The 25,762-nt window shown below is 43.0% G+C and overlaps 1 protein-coding gene across 1 annotated transcript in view; it reads right to left on the bottom strand.

Annotated features, from left to right (window-relative positions):
* The window catches only part of LOC126424363 (cadherin-89D), a 253,872-nt gene that overhangs the window by 133,779 nt on the left and 94,331 nt on the right, over nucleotides 1-25,762 (bottom strand). The window contains exons 6-7 of the mRNA XM_050087256.1: nucleotides 21,433-21,561; nucleotides 1,924-2,304 (exon numbers count right to left, since the gene is read on the bottom strand). Coding sequence (XP_049943213.1) covers nucleotides 1,924-2,304; nucleotides 21,433-21,561 — 510 coding nt within the window. The remainder of the gene's footprint in view (nucleotides 1-1,923; nucleotides 2,305-21,432; nucleotides 21,562-25,762) is intronic.

Genomic DNA, 25,762 nt, shown 5'->3' with positions numbered 1-25,762 from the left:
CAATGCTAAATTTGTGATCCCTTGATGCCTCAGAACATGACCTACCAACCGATCCCTTCTTCTGGTCAAGTTGTGCCACAAACTTCTCTTCTCCCCAATCCTATTCAATACTTCCTCATTAGTTACGTGATCTACCCATCTAATCTTCAGCATTCTTCTGTAGCACCACATTTCGAAAGCTTCTATTCTCTTCTTGACCAAACTAGTTATCGTCCATGTTTCACTTACATACATGGCTACACTCCATACAAATACTTTCAGAAACGGCTTCCTGACACTTAAATCTATACTCGATGTTAACAAATTTCTCTTCTTCAGAAACGCTTTCCTTGCCATTGTCAGTCTACATTTTATATCCTCTCTACTTCGACCATCATCAGTTATTTTGCTCCCCAAATAGCAAAACTCCTTTACTACTTTCAGTGTCTCATTTCCTAATCTAATTCCCTCAGCATCACCCGACTTAATTCGACTACATTCCATTATCCTCGTTTTCCTTTTGTTGTAGTTCATCTTATATCGTCCTTTAAAGACACTGTCCATTCCGTTCAACCGCTCTTCCAAGTCTTTTGCTGTCTCTGACAGAATTACAATGTCATCGCCGAACCTCAAAGTTTTTATTTCTTCTCACTGGATTTCAATACCTAATCCAAATTTTTCTTTTGTTTCCTTTACTGCTTGCTGAATACACAGATTGAATAACATTGGGAAGAGGCTACAATCCTGTCTCACTCCCTTCCCAACCACTGCTTCCCTTTCATACCCCTCGACTCTTATAACTGCCATCTGGTTTCTGTACAAATTGTAAATAGCCTTTCGCTCCCTGTAGTTTACCGCTGCCACCTTTAAAATTTGAAAGAGAGTATTCCAGTCAACATTGTCAAAAGCTTTCTCTAAGTCTACAAATGCTAGAAATATAGGTTTGGCTTTCCTTAATCTTTCTTCTAAGATAAGTCGTAAGGTCAGTATTGCCTCACGTGTTCCAACATTTCTACGGAATCCAAACTGATCTTCCCCGAGGTCTGCTTCTACCAGTTTTTCCATTCGTCTGTAAAGAATTCGCGTTAGTATTTTGCAGCTGTGACTTATTAAACTGATAGTTCGGTAATTTTCACATCTGTCAACACCTGCTTTCTTTGGGATTGGAATTATTATATTCTTCTTGAATATAAGAATGGTATTTCGCCTGTCCCATACATTTTGCTCACCAGATGGTAGAGTTTTGTCAGGACTGGCCTTCCAAGGCAGTCAGTAGTTCTAATGGAATTTTGTCTACTCCCGGGGCCTTGTTTCGACTCAGGTCTTTCAGTGCTCTGTCAAACTCTTCACGCAGTATCATATCTCCCATTTCGTCTTCATCTATATACTCTTCCATTTCTATAATATTGTCCTCAAGTACATCGCCCTTGTATAGACCCTCTATATACTCCTTCCACCTCACTGCTTTCCCTTCTTTGTTTAGAACAGGGGCAAATAGGCAGTCATTTTTCCCTCATTCTGTTTGGGAGTGGAACAGGGAGATAAGATGCTAGTTGTGGTACGAGGTACCCTCCGCCACGCACCGTATGGTGGATAGCGGAGTATGTATATAGATGTAGATGTAGATTTGGTGCCAATGTGACGTCATTAACCCACCTTAGCCCGCACAGGAACTTCTGAGCTCTGGCCGTTTTTTAGCATGTGTCTACACCTTCCTGTTTGAAGCGTTGCCGATGATGACAGTGACGTCGCAGGACGCCACGCTTTCGCACCATTACAAAGGAAGGTTAAGAGCACCTTTGAGAGGTATTTCGAACTTTTGTGTCACAATGATAGATAATTATTGAGTTTCAAAAAGGTGTGGATCTCATGGGGCAGACTTCTGGAGACTCGCGTCCGAACTGGCGAATGTAATCAGGTGACTGGTTTGGGGAGGTGACTGACCTGGTCCCTGTCGGTGGCGGCGACCTGCAGCACGCTGAAGCCGTTGGGCAGGTTCTCGACGATGCTGATATTGTAGGCGTCGACCTCGAACTCGGGCAGGTTGTCGTTGATGTCGAGCAGGGAGACCTCGGCGCGCGCGTGCGCGACGCGCAGCGGCCGGTCGGCCTGCGAGGCCTGCAGCTGCAGCACGAGCACGCCGCTGTGGCGCTCGCGGTCCAGCTCGCGCTCCAGGAACAGAGAGCCGTTCTGCGCGTCCAGCAGGAACAGCCGCTGCTCGTTGCCCGACACGATGTCGTAGCGCAGCGGCGCGTTCAGCGACGCGTCCTGGTCGTACGCCTGGATCGGCGGCGAGAAGCGCAGCTCCTGGTGGATGCGCGCGCCCTGCACACACACAAGCCGGCACGTCCCACTCAGTACTGTCTCCCCAGCCGCAAGTCCTCACGAGCAGCAATCATCTTATCGTAAACAGACCCTCGCAGCAATGTTAGTAGAATTTGTGTATGACAGACGAGGTCATGAAGTGCACCATTTTGAGAAAGATACAGCTTTATAATGTGGCCAGCCACAGCTGTTCAAATGGTTCAAGTTGCTCTAAGCACTATGGGGCTTAACATCTGAGGTCATCAGTCCCCTAGAACTTAGAACTACTTAAACTTAACTAACCTAAGGAGATCACACACATCCATTCCCGAGGCAGGATTCGAACCGGCGACCGTAGCGGTCGCGCGGTTCCAGACTGAAGCGCCTAGAAACTCTCGGCCATACCGGCCTGCGCCACAGCTGTTGAAGTTGATGGTAAACTGAACTTGAAGTCGCAATCAGATGTTAAGTGATGATTTTCTCACGACTGGTTTGGCTACATCCTGTGTATCCGTTTGCTAATCTATGTGACACTACTAACCACCGGCAATGCTGCATTAACGCAACCAAACTGGTCGTCAATAAATCATCACGTAACAGCTGTCTGCGGTTTTATTCCGGTTAAATTTACTAAAACTGTGAGAAGGAATCCTCGTGCCTTCTTTATTGTACCCATTAAATTGCAAAAACAAAATAATGGTATAATAATAGTAATAATAACCAATAAAATATATAGCCAAAATCTTTTGCATAAAAACCACAACTTTCATCGACTCGAAGCTTGGTTGAACAACACAGTACATTACTACGTGTGGTCCTATTGGAAATGGTATTCCCTTGCTTTTCTCCAGTCGTAGAACTGACTTACTCAAGCCACAGTGAAAACCAGTATATTTCAAATTAACAAATATTTCCCGAGGTAAAAGAAGTGATAACAATAATAATGTCGTCTGACGAGAGCCTCCCGTCGGGTAGACCGTTCGCCTGGTGCAAGTCTTTCGATTTGACGCCACTTCGGCGACTTAAGCGTCGATGGGGTTGAAATGATGATGATTAGGGCAACACCCAGACCCTGAGCGGGGAAAACTCCGACTCAGCCGGGAATCGAACCCCGGCCCTTTGGATTGACATTCCGTCGCGAAGACCACTCAGCTACCGGGGGTGGACCAAACGAAGTGATAAGTGACGGATAAAGATTCTAGGTTCGAACGTAGAGCTTTACATCCATAGTATGGGACTTTACGGAGTCACCCTCCCTTCATATGGCTAATAGAAATAACTGTCGCTAAATTCCAGAAATTTTCCTCCATTTCACATATTACTCTTACCTCAATACAGATACATTATAAGAGTTTCTAGTTTGGAAACGGAAAGTAGAAACAATGAACACGTTGCGAACGCTAAGTACGTACCCCGGAGACCACAGAACCGCCTTCGTAACATCTACCAGTTATACAATTGTCCATCTCTGACTATGTATTGTTAATGACTGACGCTGTCTGGGTAAGAAGTCATAAAATCCTCGATATTTTCCAGTAGACTGATTTATTCGTGCTACTACACGTTTCGGAAAACATCTTCAGGTGCCATTTGATGAAATGTGCAAATAATCTAAGTATTTCACCTAACGCGCATGTAGATGGAAAGCATCTTCCAGAAAAACGTAATTTGAGGGATAAATCAATGCACTGGCATGGGCCAAACATTTGACTGCTCCATCGAACAGTTTACGACATACGCAGTGAAAACCGAAGGTTTACTACGAAGGTACTTTACAAAGCAAGATACACGTGTCGTACGACGCTAAGACCACTACGCAACAAGAGTGACACATCGTCACAAGAGAGTACATCTTCCGAGTTCTGTCGAGGTACGAGCGTGTGAGTGCGGTGGCGTGGTGACTCCAAACGTACTCCGAAGTTAAAGTACGAGGGACAGTATGATTCTTATGGAAGAAACGTGTAAATTGCACAGAGACCCGCCGTGAAATTCTGGCGGTATATACACCAAATGCAGTGTCACGCCCAGCTGTAGTGAAATGCTGCAAACAATTTGACTAAAGTCTCACATATGTGGGTGATGCTGATCCACAGTACATCTCAGATCTTCCATTATGAAATTTCCATCTTTTCGGCAAGTTGGGAAACATTTGAGGGAGGCGAAGGAACAGATTTTCCAATAATGAGGACGTTCACACAGTGGTTCTCCAATGGTTCCGTGACCAAGGAGCGGATTTTGCCGTCGAGAAAGTAAACGAGTAATAGAAGGTTCCGACCATTATTTACAGAGACGAGATATCTGTGTTGAAAAATGGTGCAATGCATTTCTGTCACTTTGAAGTGCAGCGCAGCATGCAACAAGGGTTACTTTCCCAACCATAATCACGTGTAACTTACTTATAAAGTCCCATCGTAGATAAATCGTTATGTCTGGTCAATATAGGATGTCCTCTATTTTTCTATAAAGCAGTACTGTCAGATGATTGTAGGGGCGAAGTGTCGAGTGCCCTGATGCAGTGCGCTTGCAGTTGGACACGCATCGTGTGGCATCGAACGATAAAATCATCGAACGAGTTCCAGCTATTTAAGTAAATTATTTCTTTCCAGTAAAGAATGTGCAAAGCACAAAACGTCAACCTGTGGCATGAAGTACATTCCGACAGTGGCAATTCTTAGTAGAATTCTCTAGTCTGTGAGAATATTCCTATTTAAAGCACGCTGTTGTTATGAACTCATCAGTAACTTCTTATAAATTTGAACATTGTAAATTAGTCTTCTACAGCTACTTTCTACATCAGATATTTCGTCATAATTACGTCCTTCAGCAGTAAAATAAGCTCGATTTTGATTTTACATCTCTGGAATTCGATAACTTTCTGGAATTATGGGAACAGTACATTTGTGCCGAAGGAACTGTGCAGAATATTTTCTACCCAGAAGACTACTAAATAGTGAAAAACTTTCTGCATGTCGCTGACAACTAAGGGAGATGTAAACTTCGAAGATTACATATTGAAAGCAATAGTTTGACTAATAAACAGCAAACCACATTTCGTTGCCAACATCTGGAGCTTATAAAATCCCCTATTAAAATATAAACACCCTATTAAAATATAAACACCCTATTAAAATATAAACATTCCTTTTCAGGAGGTGAAAACGCTATATTTTGTGGAAGTACCGTAAACATAAATGGCTTGTTTATTCTTTTTGTTTTATTAATAATTAGTAAACATCTGTACTGTCTGTATTACCTAATTTCATGAACAGTTCTGGGCGAATCTCATGTAAAGCTGAGCTTGCATAAGAGACATGGTACGTCTAGCAAGCTAGTACTCAAGAACTGTGATGAATCAGAAAGTCAGATGTCTTATAGTTATCACCTTTCGCACGATTCACGTGCAAATGTTAGTCGCCCTCCTTAACTTTACTCTATTACTTTTTGTTTTAGTTGTAATATTTATGTTGGTAATGTTTTTGGGAGAAATACAAAGACGTGTGCTGTTGCATCTTCACCGAATCCGCAACTTATTCGGCTTTTCGGCTGCCGTGTCTGCCGCGTGTACGAAAGTTGGGCCTCTTTCCGATTAACTTCATAACGGAAAGAAAACCGCTGTTCATGTGTGTTTTACTATCACCCAGCTTTCAGAACGAAAACACCTGTTCCAGCCTGAAGACATTGCCTCACTGTCTTAGGAGACATGCGTCGATCTGCAGACTTTGTAGTTCTCGAAAGCTAAGACAACGCAATATCCCTGTTATACGTATTCTTTAAGTCCTTGACAAAAACAGTCTCGCTTCAGTTTCCCTCAACCCTGGATTCTAAAATATAATCTTTATGCTGTGTCTCGTGGTCCTTGACACAAACGAAATTTCAGAGACCAGTTTGGCTCACAAGGTCCCACTCCATAAACATCGTCATAACAGCACGCGGATGTGTCAAATAACTGTGAACGACGGAACGTGTGTTGTTGACGCACCATTAAAGTGAGACTATGATGCAAATATGGGACACGGCAATAATTCTGCCGACCGCAGGTCCCTTACTTCCGTGACTAAAAAGAAACTTAGTAGCTGGCAAGTCAAGCGACCATTAAACATTTAAGTGCAGCTTCTACTACATTCAGTTATTCAGTAACAAAAATCCTTTCCTATTCTATTGAAACAGACAGGCGTGATGCTTTTCTTTCTTTCTCAAAAGTGTAGCGTATATACGAGTTTCGTTAATTACTTTGCGAACAAAGTTCTGTAAAATCAAAGGTTCATATTCGGCTCGACTGGAAATGTGGTGCCTTCCCAAGGATTATCTTTCGCATTTATGTTCTCATTGCCGCAAGTTAAATGTTTTGCATTTGCTGTCATAAGCTCAACGCTGAAGCCTATGTACTCGAATCTTAATTTATTCATTTTTTAAATAATTTGTTTTTCACAACCATAAATTCATGTACTACTGACTTTCGGGGCAGAATTTCTCTCCTTCTTTAGAAACAGACAAGCAGCGTTTTGTTGGTGCCACTGTACTGTACTGTTTGCCTTTGATGGAGATAAACACAACGATAGTAGGAACTTACTAGAAGAAGCTTTAAAATAAATTATAATCAGACCAAAGTAATATAAAATGATCGTATTAGAAAACTATTTCTTCTGGGCTGGTGTTTCCAATCACATAAAACGTTTTTAAAACGTCACTATGTCTTCCAAAAAATTATTGAGAAAATATAGTAGAACTTACCAATGAAGCTGAGTTTTTGTATTTGGGACAACTGAAAATAAAAATCGCTTGGAGTGCTTTTGGTAAATTAATCTACGTTTTTAAAACTAAGATCACAAACTGTCTGTAAAGGGAAGTTTATCAGATTTTGACTTTAGGCAGAAACATACAGACTTTTAGTTCAGAAACTTTTGAGTTTACAGTTATCAATTTCGATTTGTAGCACAGATGTATAGACTTTTGAGTAACGCGTGTCTCTCAGCGAGGTAATAGAGACATACACGTTGGAATCACCGTGAGAGACGGGAATACAATCCACTGCATCAGGGTATGGACTGGAGTGGGAGACGTACCTATGGTCTGGAATGAAAGTTAAAATGAGGATGGCGAATTATTTAACAGGCAGACTAAGAAAGGCCTTTAGTGGATCGCGGCAGATGATAAGGCGGCGAATAGTGTATGGCATGAAACTTCCTGGCCGGATTAAAACATGTGCCGAACCGAGACTTGAACTCGAGACCTTTACCTTTCGCGGGCAAGTGCTCTACCAACTGAGCTACCCAAGCACGACTCACGCCCCGTCCTCACAGCTTTAATTCCTCCAGTACCTCGTCTCCTACCTTCCAAACTTTACAGAAGCTCTCCTGCGCAGGAGTGCTGTGAGGACGGGGCGTGAGTCGTGCTTGGGTACCTCAGTTGGTAGAGCACTTGCCCGCGAAAGCAAAGATCTCGAGTTCGAGTCTCGGTCCGGCACACAGTTGAAATCTGCCACGAAGTTTCATATCAGCGCACACACCGCTGCAGACTGAAAATCTCATTCCAGTGTATGGCATGTTGAACCCATGGGATAAGGGTGGCATCTTTCACTAGTAATGAAAACCTCCTTGGTTCCGGGTTCGAACCTAGTAACAGCTAGTAAAAATCATCACGAATGGTGACTGAAGACTTCCAGCATTAGAAGCTCTGTCATGGGGGTTCAGGTATCGCTCTTGCCCATGGGTTGAGAAATTGCCACTAAAAGACGGAAGAATCACCAGTGATCAATGGCATGAGGATGCAGAATGCAATGCACACCACTGCATTAAATACAAATAAGGTGTATCCACAGGACATGTGGCCTGTAATTGAAAAAAGGGTTATGATGACTTCTCCATTGGCAAAAGATTTTGGATTAGTTCCACATTCGGATCTATTGGAGGAAACTGCCAAGGGGCAGGTGATAATGAGAAAAAGATGGAATAACCAATGAAGGAGTAAAGTTATTTGAGTTGGAGCACGGAATTGCAGGAGTTTGGACGTAGTAAGAACACTAGAAAATCTGCAAAGGGAAATGCTGAGGCTCAGTCTAGACCAGGGGTGGCCAAGAATTTGGTTAGCGTGCCGTGCCCAGGACCGAGAGTCGTAGCACTCAGCCTGGCTGACTCATTTGCCCCACCGCCATGCCACGCTGTCTGAGCGTGAGGAGGGGGGGGGGGGGGGGGGGACTGCGAACTGCGAACGTGCCGCATTTAAATAGCATGCTGCTGCGCAGTACAAATTTTCGGTACTGTTTATTTTTGCCACGCTGAAGACATAATATAATTTTTATCTGGTACAAATTGTCAGCATACGGACAGACACAAGCAATTCCAAAGATTTTCGTAGTGAGGTTGCCTCACAATTGTGACTTATTTTGTTTCATAATCGAAAAATGGTCTACCACGCACATAAGATGGTCGAGATATTGCAGCACTTTTGCAACCTCTTTACGGAGACCTGAAGACTCTACTTGAGAAAAGCAAAGTAGATGTTACCGTTAAAGATATTTGTCTTGAAAACGAGATTTTCTTTCAGTTAATTACATCTGCACGTATACAGTGGCGCTTTCAACTGAAACAGCGAACTGTCTCGAAAACAGATATAAGATTGGCAGAATGTCAATGAAAAGACCTCTCAATCATCTAAATTTCCAAATTCTTATTCATTGATCAACCAGTTTGACCATATATTATGCCATCTGCAGACCCCTGTGTACAGGCAACAATTGTGACAGTATGAAATACGTAAAAAATGTGGGTTGGTTGGTTGGTTGGTTGTTTCGGGGAAGGAGACCAGACAGCGAAGTCACCGGTCTTATCGCGTTAAAAAATGTGGGTTGGTTGGTTGGTTGGTTGTTTCGGGGAAGGAGACCAGACAGCGAAGTCACCGGTCTTATCGGGTTAGGGAAGGACGGGGAAGGAAGTCGGCCGTGCCCTTTGAAAGGAACCATCCCGGCATTTGCCTGGAGCGATTTAGGGAAATCACGGAAAACCTAAATCAGGATGGCCGGACGCGGGATTGAACCGTCGTCCTCCCGAATGCGAGGCCAGTGTCTAACCACTGCGCCACCTCGCTCGGTCTAAAAAAGGTGGGCAGTGCAAGTCTAATTAGCAGTAATATGTAGTTACATATAACAATTCCAAACTAAACGGGGAGTAACATGAAAGTTAAAGATAAATTAAGGATTTAAGAGAACAGTTGCACACTGTATTAGTATAAACTAGGGAACAAACTACTTGTGCCATGTAATCGTAGTAGAGAACCTACTAAACGGAAGTCAATATTGCATGTTATGCGTAGATAATCAGAGTTTAATGCTGATGTCAATATCCGTGAAACACCTGGAGTAAAACAATTATAGTCATATACTGATGAGTACAAACTGAAGGTAAAATATGTAATTCTGTGTTGTGATATACTAGTAAAAAATAAACCACTTACTGGAAGTCAACCTCATAACTGTCTGTATCATCATGTCCATAAGACAAGGATATAAAGTTATGTCAATGCAATCTATCAATCACATAGTCATTAGGAGCCACTTATTTAATAAAATACTTTTAATGAACCAAACTATGAATCTGATGTAATATACCGTAACGAATTCCCACTAAACAGTAAGTATTAAAATATATCGGAAAGGGCATAACCAATGTTGTCATGAAAGCGATAAGTCTGCTGGTATCAGGCGTGTGACTGGATGATATACCAAACCATAAAGTATGAGCAAGTCTAAGGAAGAGTACTGCAATACACACTCAGTACATCCGAAAGACACTCATTTCAAGCAGAGCAACACCTCTATACGTCACGCAGTCCTTAAACAGGGGACGACGAAGGATAGTATGACCTACGACAGAGAAACAACTAGAAAACATTTGTCAGAGTATTGCATACAGTGTGTGATGTGTCAGTTGGTACCTCGACGAGCAAGTGGTTAATTGAGACTATCGATGCCAAGGAATATACCAGAACACTGTGTGGGGTATTATCAAGACATTACAGGTACAGATGTGCAATCTGAATTAATAACATCTGTACTCGCATGGAATAGAATACCCGCCACGTACTGTCAAAACAATGCAAAGAGCAAAAAGCTCGCAACACTATCACATGTCCACATGTGCAAAAAAGGTTGGGCTGTGAATGCTGTGAAGCACAAGTACGTAATTTATTGATGATAGTGAGTCTCCCACTGGCTCGGCGATTAGACACAGCAATACCTATCATAGTTGGTCTGAAGATGGCTACCCGGTTGCTTGGTTGATTTGGGGGAGGGGACCAAACAGCGGCCGGCCGAAGTGGCCGTGCGGTTAAAGGCGCTGCAGTTTGGAACCGCAAGACCGCTACGGTCGCAGGTTCGAATCCTGCCTCGGGCATGGATGTTTTTGATGTCCTTAGGTTAGTTAGGTTTAACTAGTTCTAAGTTCTAGGGGACTAATAACATCAGCAGTTGAGTCCCATAGTGCTCAGAGCCATTTGAACCATTTGAACCAAACAGCGAGCTCATCGGTCCCATCGGATCAGAGAAGGATGGGGAAGGAAGTCGACAGTGCCCATTGAAAGGAACCATGCCGATGCTACTTGTTTTGGCCGAAACTAATTATTGAGCTCGAATAATTAAGGATTATTTTTAAGAATCCATAACCTTTAACATTTATAGGTGGCTTATCTCTAATCTGAATATGTCACAAAATAATAGAACGTACTTTACACACCGTATTCACAGTTCATCCCTCCGTAGTACTCAAAGTTTCTCTAAGCTCTTTTGTTTACATATGAAACGACTTGCACCACATGTCAACAAGCACCTACTGATTACTTTGACTAACGTCACTTGGTGCAATATTTGACCTATGCTACTATTTACATGTTGCTGTTCTGTGTCACGTATGTCTTCCTATGGATTCTGCTTGATTTATCGTCTTCGCAGTTGTGAGAGTTGTCGAGTTAAGTACCGTGTGCCTCAAGCCGTATTTTATTTGTATATTTCTCATATAAATGAGAAAAGTGAAGGACGAGTAAGGAAATGTCAGTAAGGCTATACTACGGTTTCATATGATGATAATAGGAAGTTATCACAATAACCTTATAATGAATCTTAATAACTGATAGTGAATCTAATTACTGAATCTTCAACTGATGTTTCTTTGTAACGTTGTGACCAGTGGTGAGAAGACAGGGGGCTGTATGTCAGTTAAAGATACAGCTCAAGATAATCTGGCCGTCCCCTGCACAAACTGCCGTCTTTCGTCATAGCGGAACATGGGAGTATGGGGACAGGTTGCAGCTCCACTGAGTTAATTGAGGTCTTGTGAAACAGACACTTATCCTGCTGTCGTGGAAGGCAACAGGCTTGAAGGGATGTAGCTGGCCCTTAAAAATTCTCACGTACTCCATTCTGTCATGGTGTCTTGGATAACAGCCACAGATCCAATTAAAGTCCAGGTGAATATTCCCCAGAGCACACTTCTGCCCCCGCCGGATTCCATCCAGGGAGCGGTGTATGTTCCGAGCAGCCGTTCACCACCGTTCGGACACAACCATCGGCATGATGTAACAAAAAGCGGGACACGTTTCCATTGATACACGGTCCAACCTCGATGATACCAAGCGCACTGCTGTCGAAATTGACAATGTCATTGGGTGCACATCGGGGAAAACAGAGGTGATCACTAATGTCATGTTTACTGGTGCTCTGTCATCAGATCTGCCACATATTGTCACCTATCCTGCTTTACAGAACAGTCAAACTTTCTATCGCATCCAGCATCACCCAGAAGTTATTTTAAAAAGAGCATAATAGCAATATTACGGGTAGTCCATTAGCTACTGTCCAGTATCTGCGTTTTTTATCCACTGAAGACGCGCAGCTTTATGTGCCGTTGTGAGCAATGGTATTTTGCGATTTGCCTGACTCGAAATGTCCATTCGCTGTAGTTCCGCTCGCAACAGTCACTCGGGAACTGGTTGAAAATAACCTGCATTCACTGACAACAGCACTTTCTGGGGGATTTGAAACCGTCACCGGAAATGGGCACACTAGTCTGCAGTTCCTGTCGGTTAGGACCATTTTTTTCACGACCACTGTTCTTACCCAGCGTCACATGCCTTTTAATGGTACACGTGGTAATTACATTGGACAATTCGCATTGATACACCAACAAATCGTGCAACCTCATTCATGGCGTGGTCTTGGGTAACGTTCAGATAAGATAGCTCATTTCTGCCGTCACGTCACGTCACGTCTTCACTTCAAACCGCACAGCCAGCTGGCACTTCACTTACGTGACTTACGTCAGCGGTGCAGCTTAGTACTAGTCCTCCATCAACTACAGCGCTCCAAAGCGACCGGTATGCTCTTTTAAACTTACCAGCTGAACAGGCGAAATATTGTTACGCGTCTCCTGCTAGATGCACAGAAGTAAGAACACATTTTTTTTTTTTTTTTTTTTTTTGAGTTTACTTCGATATTCCTCGAATGACAAGGGTTCATTTTCTGCAGTTGTTAATCTGCACCAGAAATGTTACGATAATCTCGAGGTACGGGAATAATAGCGACAAATGCTTGTACTGGTGTCGCCATCGTAAGATATAGAAGATATATGGGGTGGAACTAACATTCGTCACACTTTACGGTGTTTGTTGGAAGAAACTGCTTTCGCCGTCTGAGTGGTCTGCAGTCGACGGAGGAGAATATTTGGGGAGTGACCGCTCCCGTTGTCCCTCGCCCGCCTCCGCCTGTGCTAACATCAGAGTGCGTGACACTGAGGCGGGGTGGAGAGGTTTCTAGACGAGGAGGGGAGACGAGAGCACAGGAGAAAGCAATTAGTCGGTCCTGACCACGGCCATCTGGCATCAACACCACACGTCATGTCGACACGGAGCGGCTGTCTCTTGTCAAGAGAAGCCAAGTGCTTGTGCTGTGCGCTTGCGTGTCGTACTGAATACACAATTGACTACGCAATCGCGCGTTCCCAACCAGACCATTTCCTTCTGTCGCGCAGTTCGCTCAACGCAAACTTGTTTAACATGTGCTTCTGCAGATTAAATATTCAGTCGAACCTGCTACGACGGTTTCGGTGAGGTAGACTGGTATTGTTTGTGAACCTGATGTCTCTGCACAAATACTGCTGGCGACGGGGAAATGAAAGACCAATTTCGATTTGATAGATTTCATTATGGTGCGTAACTTAAACAAGAAAGCGGTCGTTCGTCGGAGGCCAAGAACGTCGATACCCAAGACTGCGAAACGTTGGAGGATTTTTGTCTTTGAATACAAAGACATAACATGAAACTAGGAAACACTACAAATAAAAAGTAAAGAAAGTAAGTTAATGATAAACTTTTAAACCGCAGAAGGGACAGCGTAGTTGGACATTCGCAAAAGGTCCGTTTATCATGCTTGTAATGCACGACTAAATTACCTACACCAGCAGTTAAGTAATTTTCTTTTCAGTTTTCTCTTCAAGAAGGTTTTCTCTCACAGTCAGGTTTACATTGTTTGTAGTCCTTATCTGATATAAGCACAGACGAGTTCCTGTGTTGTATATTTAGCAAGGCATCGTCGCGTTTTCAATTTATTTGTAATTTAAATTACTTGTGATTCACTGCCCGCCTTTGTTTTGTAAACACATCATCTGATGATGACTTGATAAGCAGGCGAAAGCGATCATGATACCACTTGTGTGACCTCGACGTGAAATATATAACCAAAAAATTTGAACCCAAGAATAGTTATCAGGAATTAGCAGCAGAAAATTAAAGGCAAGCTGTGAGACAAAGATTAGACTACGTAAAATACACACATCAAAAAATGTTTTCTATCACCCCGGATCCCAGAAATTCTGAAGATAGACGTTAACTGTGGATATTGTATCACAGACACAGTCCTTTTGACTGTTCAGATATGTCATTAAACCCGCGTAAAGATATAAACAACCACGCATGAGAAGTGTCTATTAGATGGACGGGGTCTCACAGCCGATCCGTTCCAGTCATTCCACCAGGAAGGAGGTACACGGCTCGCGTTGTCTGTAGTTCAACCATGCCTACACGGTAAATGCCGAGGTTCGATCGCGACCGCATTGTTACTTTGTGCCAGGAAGGGCTCTCAACAACGGTAGTGTCCAGACGTCTCAAAGTGAACCAAAGCGATGTTGTTCGGACATGGAGGAGATACAGAGAGACAGGAACTGTCGATGACATGCCTCGCTCAGGCCGCCCAAGGGCTATTACTGCAGTTGATGACCGCTACCTACGGATTATGGCTCGGAGGAACCGTGATAGCAACGCCACCATGTTGAATAATGCTTTTCGTGCAGCCACAGGACGTCGTGCTACGACTCAAACTGTGCGCAATAGGCTGCATGATGCGCAACTTCACACCCGACGTCCATATTTGCAACCACGACACCACGCAGCACGGTATAGATGGGCCCAACAACATGCCGAATGGATCGCTCAGGATTGGCATCATTCTCTTCACCGATGAGTGTCGCATATGCCTTCAACTACACAATCGTCGGAGACGTATTTGGAGGCAACCCGGTCAGGCTGAACGCCTTAGACAAACTGTCCAGCGAATGCAGCAAGGTGGAGGTTTCCCGATGTTTGGGGGTGGCATTACGTGGGGCCGACGTAAGCCGCTGGTAGTCATGGAAGGCACCGTACGGCTTTACGATACGTGAATGCCATCCTCCGACCGATAGTGCAACCATATCAGCAGCATATTGGCGAGGCATTCGTCTTCATGGACGACAATTCGCGCCCCCATCGAGCACATCTTGTGAATGACTTCCTTCCGGATAACGACATCGCTCGACTAGAATGGCGAGCATGTTCTCCAGACATGGACCTTATCGAACATGCCTGGGATAGATTCAAAAGGGCTGTTTATGGACCAACCATTCTGAGGGATCTACGCCGATTCGCCGTTGAGGAGTGGGACAATTTGCACAAACAGTGCCTTGCTGAACTAGTGGATAGTATGCCACGACGAATACAGGGAAAAATCAATGCAAGAGGACGTGCTACGTACTGGGCATTAGAGGTACCGGTGCGTACAGCAATCTGGACCACCACCTCTGAAGATGTCGCTGTATGGTGGTACAACAGGCAATGTGTGGTTTCATGAGCAATAAAAGGGCGGAAATGATTTTTATGTTGATCTCTATTGCAGTTTTCTGTACAGGTTCCGGAACTCTCGGAACCGAGGTGATTAAAAACTTTTTTTGATGGGTGTATAAAACAAAAATATCAGTCATTTAGTTCATCAAAAAGTAAAGCATTTCTGATAAGCGAAATACCAACAGAATAATTTATTTACGTGATAAAGCGTCTTTCGTCAAAAAAGAAATGGAAAACAGTGCTACCTGTGAAACAAACAGCTTTATCCATCTACATGATTCCGTTATGCGCCTCTACTTCGTTACCTCTCGTTGCTTGAATATCGTAATGCACCTTTCACTGCTTTTTAGGGAAACCTGCCAAGAGGATAAGGCGTTATATCGAGGTGGAAGTTAATTCTTGCATTTGAGTGACATGACCATTTCGCTCTTAGTCGTCCCTTACAATCTGGGAAACTTGGATAAATATTTTGTGGCTGTTATTTTCGTTATGTTCTTGAAGGACCAATATAAGATGACACTGAAACCTGAATCAAAGGTGAAGGACCACTTTTTTGTCACTGTTCCCTTCGTCATCCATTAAACGCATGAAAACCCACGGTCACAGGAGCTTGAATTAGCATTTCTCCATTGGAAAGTTTCTTTAGTAGCTAGCGAATCACTGACGACTACCATTACATAAATATAACGAGGGGAACATCATTTCTCGCGAAGAAGAGTCTAAACACCATATAAATCATCGACAGTGTCCTCCAAAAGTCGTTGAACAACATTATAGCTGGCACAGTCGATATATTAAGTCTCCATCGCACACATTATGCGTTAAAGGTTACTTGTATCTCACCCACCCTGTCGTTAGCAGCTTCTTCGACGAAAACTACTTTGTAAAAAAAAAGTGCGAGGCATATTGAATGTTAAAAGTAAAGGGCAAACGATGAACAAGTTTTCAGCAGCGGGTCTGGGACGTATGATATAAGTCCCGCGCCGAAGATGTTTCCGTGAGCAGGAACTGGTAGCAGTTAGCAGGTAGCGCAGACGAACTCACCTCACGCTGGTAGGACTTTCGCCCGGGGCGCCCACCCGCACCCTCAAATGTCAGCGCCGTTTGTCCTTCCCTTTCACTCAGCTCTTCTCCTTGCTTTCTACGCTGGCCATCATATTTTCTCTCGGCCCAGAATTGTCTACCACTTCTTAATAGCCGCTAGCTAGCAGTAAAACCGCTATTACTAGCTGCTAAGGCGAAGCAGTAGGCATGAATGAATTACTTCCTTGAACACCTTGATTAGGTTCAGTTTGGAATGTAATAAGGCGGAGTGAAAGCGTTTTCAAAGACAAAGTAATTATGCTGTTTATTCTATCGTATATGAAAGAGTGTTTATGAGCTCTATTGCCGGCCCGTCTGGCCGAGCGGTTCTAGGCGCTACAGTCTGGAACCGCGCGACCGCTACGGTCGCAGGTTCGAATCCTGCCTCGGGCATGGATGTGTGTGATGTCCTTAGATTAGTTAGGTTTAAGTAGTTCTAAGTTCTAGGGGACTGATGACCTCAGAAGTTAAGTCCCATAGTGCTCAGAGCCATATGAGCTCTATTCACTGTTATGGTTCTTTTCTTCTGTCTTAAATATTCCCGCTGAAGTTCCTCTGGTTTCTCCCGATGAGGCTTTTTGCACTTATAGTGCCAGTTATTTCTTCATATTGATGATGGTCGATAAGGCTCTTTAGTTGTGTCCCATAGAATAGCCTCTATAGAGCTCATTTCCTGGAGGTCTCTTTCAGGATGGAACTAGCAGTTGTTCTTAAGTTTCATTCAGAAGGAAAGCTTGAGCACACGTTTAGTCAGTAACCACAGAAACCAAAGCTAGTCGAAAAATTAAATCCATCAGTCACTCTAGAACCGTTCTTTCAAGCAGCGCGGCATTAAAATTTCAGGTACCTCTTCCTAGAAGTCTTGCAGGTTTTCTCAGACTGCTGGTAGAATTCATGGGATTTTTAAACATCTAGATTTTACTTTGGAATACATTATGGGAGTGAACAGTGATCAAAGTGTTACAAATATTAACTATCAAAAACAGTCTTAATCACAATTTATTTATTACGGTGACCGGTTTCGACCACTACTGTAGTCATCTCAGACCTACAAGTCGAACACAATTAATTAAAATTTTGCATACGACATGTAGGTCTGAAGATGACCACAGTAGTGGTCGAAACCGGTGACCGTAATAAATCAATTGTGATCAAGACTATTTTTATAGTAAATCTAAATTTTGTTTTTCACCTACATATTTTCAATGCAGTCTGGGCTAAAAAATTTTGTTAGGCTTTTTTATAGGTTCTTTATATCTTAAATTAACGATTAGGTACAATGATTAACTTTACTAGTGCGCATGATTATTAAACCTCAATTACTATGTTGTCTCAGTTTTGCATTCCAGGATATTGAATTTTTGTTGCACTTATTCTAGGCGGTCCTGCAGCCTTTTTTGTAATTTATAAACTGCCTCATTAATAGATTAGACTATTAATTCCGCAAGATGGATATGTAACAGATATTTGAATGTAACATTTTTAACTATGTTGCCGATCCGTACTGCCAATGTTTAACCATTGGTGTATCGTAGATGTTTTTCCATGTGTTTTGATTTTGGGTCTAAGATTTGAAATGTGTTTAGGCTGTAATGGAGCTTTTGAATAGAGTGGCATCTTGTACCTTGTTTAGATCTTCTGTGGATCAGTTTGTTTAGATAAATCTTGTAGGGATTTATTGAACTCGTTGTGGCGTAGCAAGACAGCCACGCCACGGAAGTAGCCGAAAGGCACGCGTTTAGCTTACGCAGGCAAGAGATAGGTCTGTAACAGGATACGTAATGAATGCTATAAAGAAAAGTACATAGCTTCTGGAATATTTAACTTTAATCCATCCTTGTTGTATACATCGCTCTTGACGATACAAGTGAGACTCTTTAGATACAAGCTATGTAAGGCTAATGGCGCCTTGCTAGGTCGTAGCCATGGACTTAGCTGAAGGCTATTCTAACTATCTGCTCTGCAAATGAGCGAGGCTTCGTCAGTGTGCATCGCTAGCTACGTCGTCCACACAACTGGGGCGAGTGCTATTCCGTATCTCGAGACCTGCCGTGTGGTGGCGCTCGGTCTGCGATCACACAGTGGCGACACGCGGGTCCGACATGTACTAATGGACCGCGGCCGATTTAAAACTACCACCTAGCAAGTGTGGTGGCTGGCGGTGACACCACAGAACTATTCGTTGAGAATTGAACTACTTAATGTAGTTAAATGCACTTTCATATATAGATAATATGGTCTTACGAATTGTTGCCTTGGGTGTCAGGTAACGTGCCCACGAGATTTTCTTTAAAACTAACAAACTAAAGGCGAGAGCTGAAATTCTAGGTTACAGAAGAATAGAGAGGTGTTATTCGTCCTACCAAGAATAGAAATCTGATATGTACTTCATGTTATTACATGCCTGCTGGCGGTAGGTATGTACGATACCGTTTACACAACCACAACACACAAAACGTTGTAAGTTCATCCAAAATACCAGATTTTGGCGGTCATATCTAAGTGCTCTTGGTAATTCAGACTGTAAATAATTCTAACGATCACTAACAATGCAGTCATAAGGCACAATATCCATTAATTACTTCATGGCGACACATTTATTCAGTAAGTAATTGTTTTTTACTCAGCAAGTTTCCATCTGCTGAAATGTAGCTTAGAACAATGTCCCTTACATGCCGTACGTATTTCTGCTTTGCTAATTCTGTTTCCACGCGTTTTTGCTGTCGTACTCCGGCGACTGTTTTCATGACGTGACAACTGTTTTTATTTTGTTTCCACTTCTGTGCGCCATCTGTCTATGATTATTGTAAACCTTACCGTATTACAAGTCTTTGTTTTCGTATTTTCTGGGGCGTATATTGGGTACAGACCAGAATTTGTCTAAAACAGCGTGGGACACCGCCTAAACAACACAGTCAGGCTAGCCGGTATACCAGACCAACGTTCGCTAACAGCTGAAAGCTACGACATTTCGTTTTATGTTTTCCCGACGGATCTGTAACAAATACGCTTCTCAGGTTTGCCACCGGATCGTAGTGCATAGCTCGCACAATATTTCTTCGATGCAGTTGTTCGACATCTTCAGGTGGTGGTAGATGCTATGTCACTGCTGCAAGGAGCGACTGATCAGCAGTGATAGCAGCAGCTACCACTACCTGATGATGTCGAGCAGTTGCATCGAAGAAATATTGTGCGAGTTACGCAATACGATCCGGTGGCAAACCTGAGAAGCGTATTTGCAGATGAAAGTTAAACTATACAAGCAGGACTTCGTGGCTTCACAACTGAAAAAAAAGGTTGTCCACCTTTGTTTCCTCTTTCGGTCTATGTTACGTGTAACCTCCCCCTCACTTACCGACCTTAATGACAGTGAAAAATGAAACCGCGTGTACCTAATGGGAGTTTTGGAAAAGCAATCGTCACCGAAGTTAACCAGTCGGTAAAGAGGGAGGAAAGGGTTACATCTAAATGAAAGGAAATGTGCTAATGAAACTGGTGGAAATTAATTTTGAAAAGGGGTAAAGTTAATAAAGAAAGTAAATGTGCAGCCGTTACATTAACAATTAACTAGCGGTAATTAGGTATTTGAGATTTGGGGAAATCACGGTCGCCAGTCCTAAGGACAATTACTATAGTAACTGAAAAAGAAAGATTATTACACATATAATTAGCACTAGAAGCGTGGCAACTGAAGGTTGACACGTGTAGTGTGAAAACTGAAAGTTTGTCAGAAGTAATAAATTTCGCTACACCCTGACTTAATTTAGCAAAAGAATTAATAAAACCGGAAAATCGAAAGTTACTTTAGTGACTGAAGTTAATAGTGAGCTTTCTTTCTGAAGCACATCGAAAATCAGTAAAATACGGTTAGTCTTGGACTACCTCAACAATCATTTCAAAAGCTACTTGAATCTACGCAATTTAGAAAGAAGAGATTTAACTTTGAACTTGAATTAAATGATTCTGAACAATTAACAATAGTAAAATTTAGTACGTACCAAGCTGAGCTGCAGTCACAGGTAAGCTAAAATACGGTAACAAAGCTCGCACTCTTAATTCGTGCTTGTGTAATCTGAATATTGTAGCCAGCTATTAATGCCATAATTGAACTTTGAAATTAAAGCAGTGAAAACGAGTTAGCTATATTACTTTAATGCTGGCGTTTGAATTTCAACGACACTCGGGTTCATTTCGGAAAAGGAAGGGACTCTGCTTGGTGATGCAATTGGGACAATGAGCAACAAACGTTCATGCTAAGTTGCTGTAATTATAGTTACGAAAATGGAACAAGATTAAAAGCTGAGGTCTGCCATACAGCTCTAAAACTTTACGTGCGTCCAGTCTTCCTTGTCGGTTGATTGAAGGTTTGAAGCCGTCGGTCGAGGAGGTGGCGACAGTCACTCATTGTCGGCCGTCGCTGTTGCAGAAGCTGGATGTTGGCGCGCCTTCTTCTCGACACGGTCACCAGGCGAAACGGGCTCTTGATGTGCGCCAGCTAATGCTTCCCGTCCGCGACACCATGTCAGAAACTATCATCGCGAGTCGAGCGCAATTACATGCTGCCAAACCCCGAAAGCGCGGCAACTCGCGGGAGCGTCACACAACACACCTGCTCCACTCGCTACTCCCGCCAGCCTCCTTTCGTGCATTATAAGGAACGATTTAGCTTTTTATCTATCTGCTGGAAAACAAAATATTTTGTCCTTGTTTTGGTTACTTGTAAGTGTTTCGCCGGGTGAGCTAGTTCGTTGGTCTTTCCAGTTTTTTTTTTTTTTTTTTTTTTTTTTGTAAGAACTTATATCGATACTTTCAATATGACTCAAATATTTGACAAACATTACTTCTAGCCCTTAAGTGCTAAGCAGTCATCCGCAAGTCAGTAGTGAACCATACGTAGTTTTCCTCCAGACATTTTGTTGGTGTACTTACGGTGATGGGGTAAAACTCGCTGATCTGCGTGCGGTAGACGTCTCGGGTGAACTTGGGCGGCAGATCATCGTTGTCAACAACGGACACCACCAGCTGTGTGGTTGAGTTTCGCGCTGGCGTGCCGCGGTCCTGCGAAAGATACATGCACACGGTCAGGGCATGAGAAATCTCTCGTACACAGCTATCGGATTACGCAGTCTTCCCAGTTCCCGTTCAAATGATCAAATGGCTCTAAGTACTATGGGACTTCCTACATTACAAGGAAAGATTTAGCTTTTTATCTATCTGCTGGAAAACAAAATATTTTCTCCTTGGTTTGGTTACTCGTTAGTGTTTCGGCGGGTGATCTAGTTCGTTGGTCTCTTCCAGTTTTTTGTCGTAAGAACTTATATTGATATGACTCACATATTTCATAAACATTACTTCTAGCCTTTAAGTTTCAAATGGCTCTAAGCACTATGGGACTTAACATCTGAGGTCATCAGTCCCCTAGACGTAGAACTACTTAAACGAAATTAACCTAAGGACGTCACACTTAGCCATGCCCGAGGCAGGATTCGAACCTGTGACCGTAGCAGCAGCGCGGTTCCGGACTGAAGCGCCTAGAAACGCTCGGCCACAGCGGCCGGCCAGTTTTCGTTCGTTTCCGCCAGGTTCAGTTTACAGAGCTCTCAGGTATTCTGAACTAGCTTCAGTGTTACTGTCTTCGATGTACAATATGTACCAAAATACCAGTGACGAATTTCAAGGGTTTGTAGCTGCTTTGAGGAAGCCTTGTCCGGATAAATCATCCGACGACGCCACAGGGCGCCGAATTTACAGCGACCGACGTGTGTCGTTACGCGTTCCCTTGGCAGCAAAAACGATAATCCATGGCCTCTTACCCACTTGCGAAGTCATTGGAAGCCATTGTCCCCAGCAACACAAGTAGAAGCGACCAGACAGAGGACACCACAAGACGACTAATCTCGGCCCTTCGTTTTCAGTGTGCAGTGAGATGAGCGCAGAGGACGCAGCGCAGTTTTAGGAGCTCGTGAGACTGCTCATAAGAAAAAGCCAATCAAATGAAAACAATATTTGTTGCACCCTTCGGTGTAAGAAGAAAACAATAAAGCTATTTTCAATGTTTTCCGTTATGATAAAAAAAACATACGGCAGTAGGTTTTTCAATTACACGAGAATGTCAGGGAGTGTAGTTTACACCGGTTTTTTTTTTTCGCAGAATTTTTCATGAATGAGGGTGGATTAGAAAGGCAGCAGGCTGCTACGTAGAGTAATTTCATTAAATTTTTATGAATGATTACATAACGTTGTGTGTCTTGTTACAAACTTTCAAAACTGTACTGTTCAGTAGTTGTTGCTAATTGTAATACTATTTTACACTACATCTAGGAAGACAGATTAACAAACAATATCTACGCATTGTTCTAAAACAGGAAAACAGTCAAAGAAAATGGGTGGGGAGTAAAGACAAAAAAGGGACTAAGAAGAAATGCAGACTGAACAGGAGACCTTTCTCAACAGAGACAAATTCAGACCAGAAGTCAAGAAATTCAAAGGTTTTCAAGGAGATAAAACAAACAGACAAACAAGAGGAGTCAAATGATCTGACAGACGAAAAGAGTTTATTCTGAGAAAATCAACGAGTTTTGGAGAATGATGAACGAAAAGACAAATGAATAATTATCTCGACCTGATCCTTAGTTGCCCTGTAAAAGAGTAAGAAAATGAAATAATTCTTAATTAATATTTCATCTAAAATAATTACGTATATATTTCAAGCTGAGATATGCAGAAAATATTGATATGGCTGCTGAATCAAAGTTGCTTCTGAATTAAAATCGTTACTCATCTTGTTCCATTTTTCATTTGTCATCCATTTCCTCACCCGGGAAAACTTCAACTTTTTCCTTCCACAGGCATTTTCCCCCTAACGATTTTAATATTTAGTGGAACAGACGACTCATATCACAATACAATCTTCAGTTTTGGTGGTGAAACAATCTATATCCATACGTCATGTTCCAATACATTCCTGTCTTTGTCTGGCTGCTACATGTCGCTTGCTTCAGGCCACTTCTCTGTTTGTCTCCTCCTTGTACACTGGGACTGCTCGCCGCTGCATTCTCGGTCTCCGGCAACTAGCTGACTGTGGCAACCAAGGACGCAATCATACACCTTTTTAACGTCTCCTAGTTGCTGTCGACGTTGCTGTCTCAAATGTAAACAAAGACAAATGCTGATAGTGAAGCTATGCACGTCATATGAAGGGCCCCAAATGTTCTGAAGAGAGAGCGCATGAAACCAAAGATAAGAACACCACACTCAATGATATAGGAGAGAGATTCACCTGTACTTGTGACACATTAACAAATTTCTTGAGTTATATGTGAGGTGAAGTGTCAGGATTGTTCAGAAACGTCACAAAATGTCGTCTGAAGTTGATGAGGAGCGCACAGCGTTAAGGAAGCAGGAGGCACACGACGGAAATTGCAGGACAGGGTCCCGGGGTAGCTGCCAGGCTGTATGACGTTTGTTGCGGTGTCACGTTCGAAGGCAGCGAAAGGAGAACCGCAACTTTCCTTGGCTTCGTTAATAGCGGCGTTGATCCTCGCGGCCGCTAGTGAATTACGTCACCGTGCAGGGCGACGAATGAGGCTCTGGGAGGATGGCAAGGACGGCGGGAACTGCGGGTGGCAGAAAATACAGCATGGATCTCAAATTATCCTCACTCACTACAGTAAACTACTATTCTCGGCTTTTCTTTCGGAAGGAAGAGTGTACCTGACGCCTAAAACCAACGAGGAAAGCTATTTTATGAATCTACTGATTTATTTTCCACACTGGGAGCATGCAAACATTTATAGAGTTTTTTCTTATCGTGAAACTTTCATTTTTTTATTTTTTTTATTCAAAGCGAAGGTATTAGAGGAATTAGTAAGTAACAAATCCTCCATCGCAATCTTCGAATTTCTCACAAAGAATAGTTGCTTCCCAGATTACACGTCTGAAGAAATACGCTGGCTTGGAATTCAAGTCACTGCAATAGACATTCAGGAGTGGAAACGGGATTCGTCGACCTGCACACACGCACACACTTTGTGCAACGAATGGAATCGGTATTGTTTGACACGAAAGATTTGCATACAAAGTGCCATATGTTTGGCTGTAGTACTAACAGTTCGCGGTTCGTGCGTTCGTCATTATTGGAAACGAAGTTTCTGTACCTTGCATGAAGTGAGGGAAATTTGTCTGGTGTCTGGTACAAAACACCGTTGAACTTAATAACGACTAATGTATAGTACATTTAACGATGCAAAATACACTCCCTGTTCACCAAATTTGTCTTGTCGTGCCGTAGTGGAGCTCTATGTAGATAGTATGTGAAAATGGGCCCTTTTGGTCACACTTGCATCAAAACAGCTTTGATACAAAGCAGCGGCCATCGGCGAACCGTCGAACCTGTAGCAGCTTTGCCGAATCTCATAATGGCATCTTTTACGAGCGCACAATTGTTATATCATGAAGGTTTGTGTACAATTAGATCTGAGACAGAGCAAGGGACCCCAGCAATGAAAACATTTAGTATCACCATATGATAAACGATCAGGGAAGATCGTGTTGAGTGGATTGCTTCTCCAACGTTTTGACATATTACGGGAGAAATCGCCAGAGAATTGCTGACAATGTTGCCTTGACCTAACAAGATTGCTGGAGACTATCAAAGAAGCACGCTGCGCCCTTCTGACGACGGAAGGTGATTTTGAACCATGGTAAGCGACATTGCATTCCTCACAGCAGATGGTAATGAGTTTCACCCAGCATTCATCTTTTCTAATTTGAAGAACCAACAGTGTATCATGCGTTCCTTGGCCGACATCAAGGTTACAGGAGAGATAAAGAAAGTCCCTTCTAATCGAAGTTGGAATTTTCTCTATGTGAACTTTAAACAAGTTACTGTAATGTTCCTTCCTCTCGTTCTCAGGTTGCATTGTGAACCCACGCACGCTTGGCTTGCGAGGCAAATCACTCGATGTATTGCTTCGAAGAGTCCGCATCCGTAGCTAACTGGTCAACGCGGTTGGCTGTCATGCCGAGGTCCCAGTTCGATTCCCGGTACTTCCAGCAATTTGTGCTAGGTGGGAGGAATGGGATGGGGTGCACTCAGCCTTGTGAAGCCAACTGACGAGTTATGTGACCGACTAGTAGCGGCTCTCGGTCACGAAAACGGGCAACCGCTGGGAGAGAGCTGTGCTGACGAAACTCGACTGCTTATCGTATCGAGTGACGTCACTGACAGAGGACGGATTTAGTAGTTCCCGGCTTAAAT

The sequence above is a fragment of the Schistocerca serialis genome, chromosome 1, assembly GCF_023864345.2.
Source record: "Schistocerca serialis cubense isolate TAMUIC-IGC-003099 chromosome 1, iqSchSeri2.2, whole genome shotgun sequence".
Taxonomy (NCBI): Eukaryota; Metazoa; Arthropoda; class Insecta; order Orthoptera; family Acrididae; genus Schistocerca; species Schistocerca serialis.
Note: the sequence above shows the minus strand (reverse complement) of the source record. Positions and strands in the feature narration are given on the sequence as shown.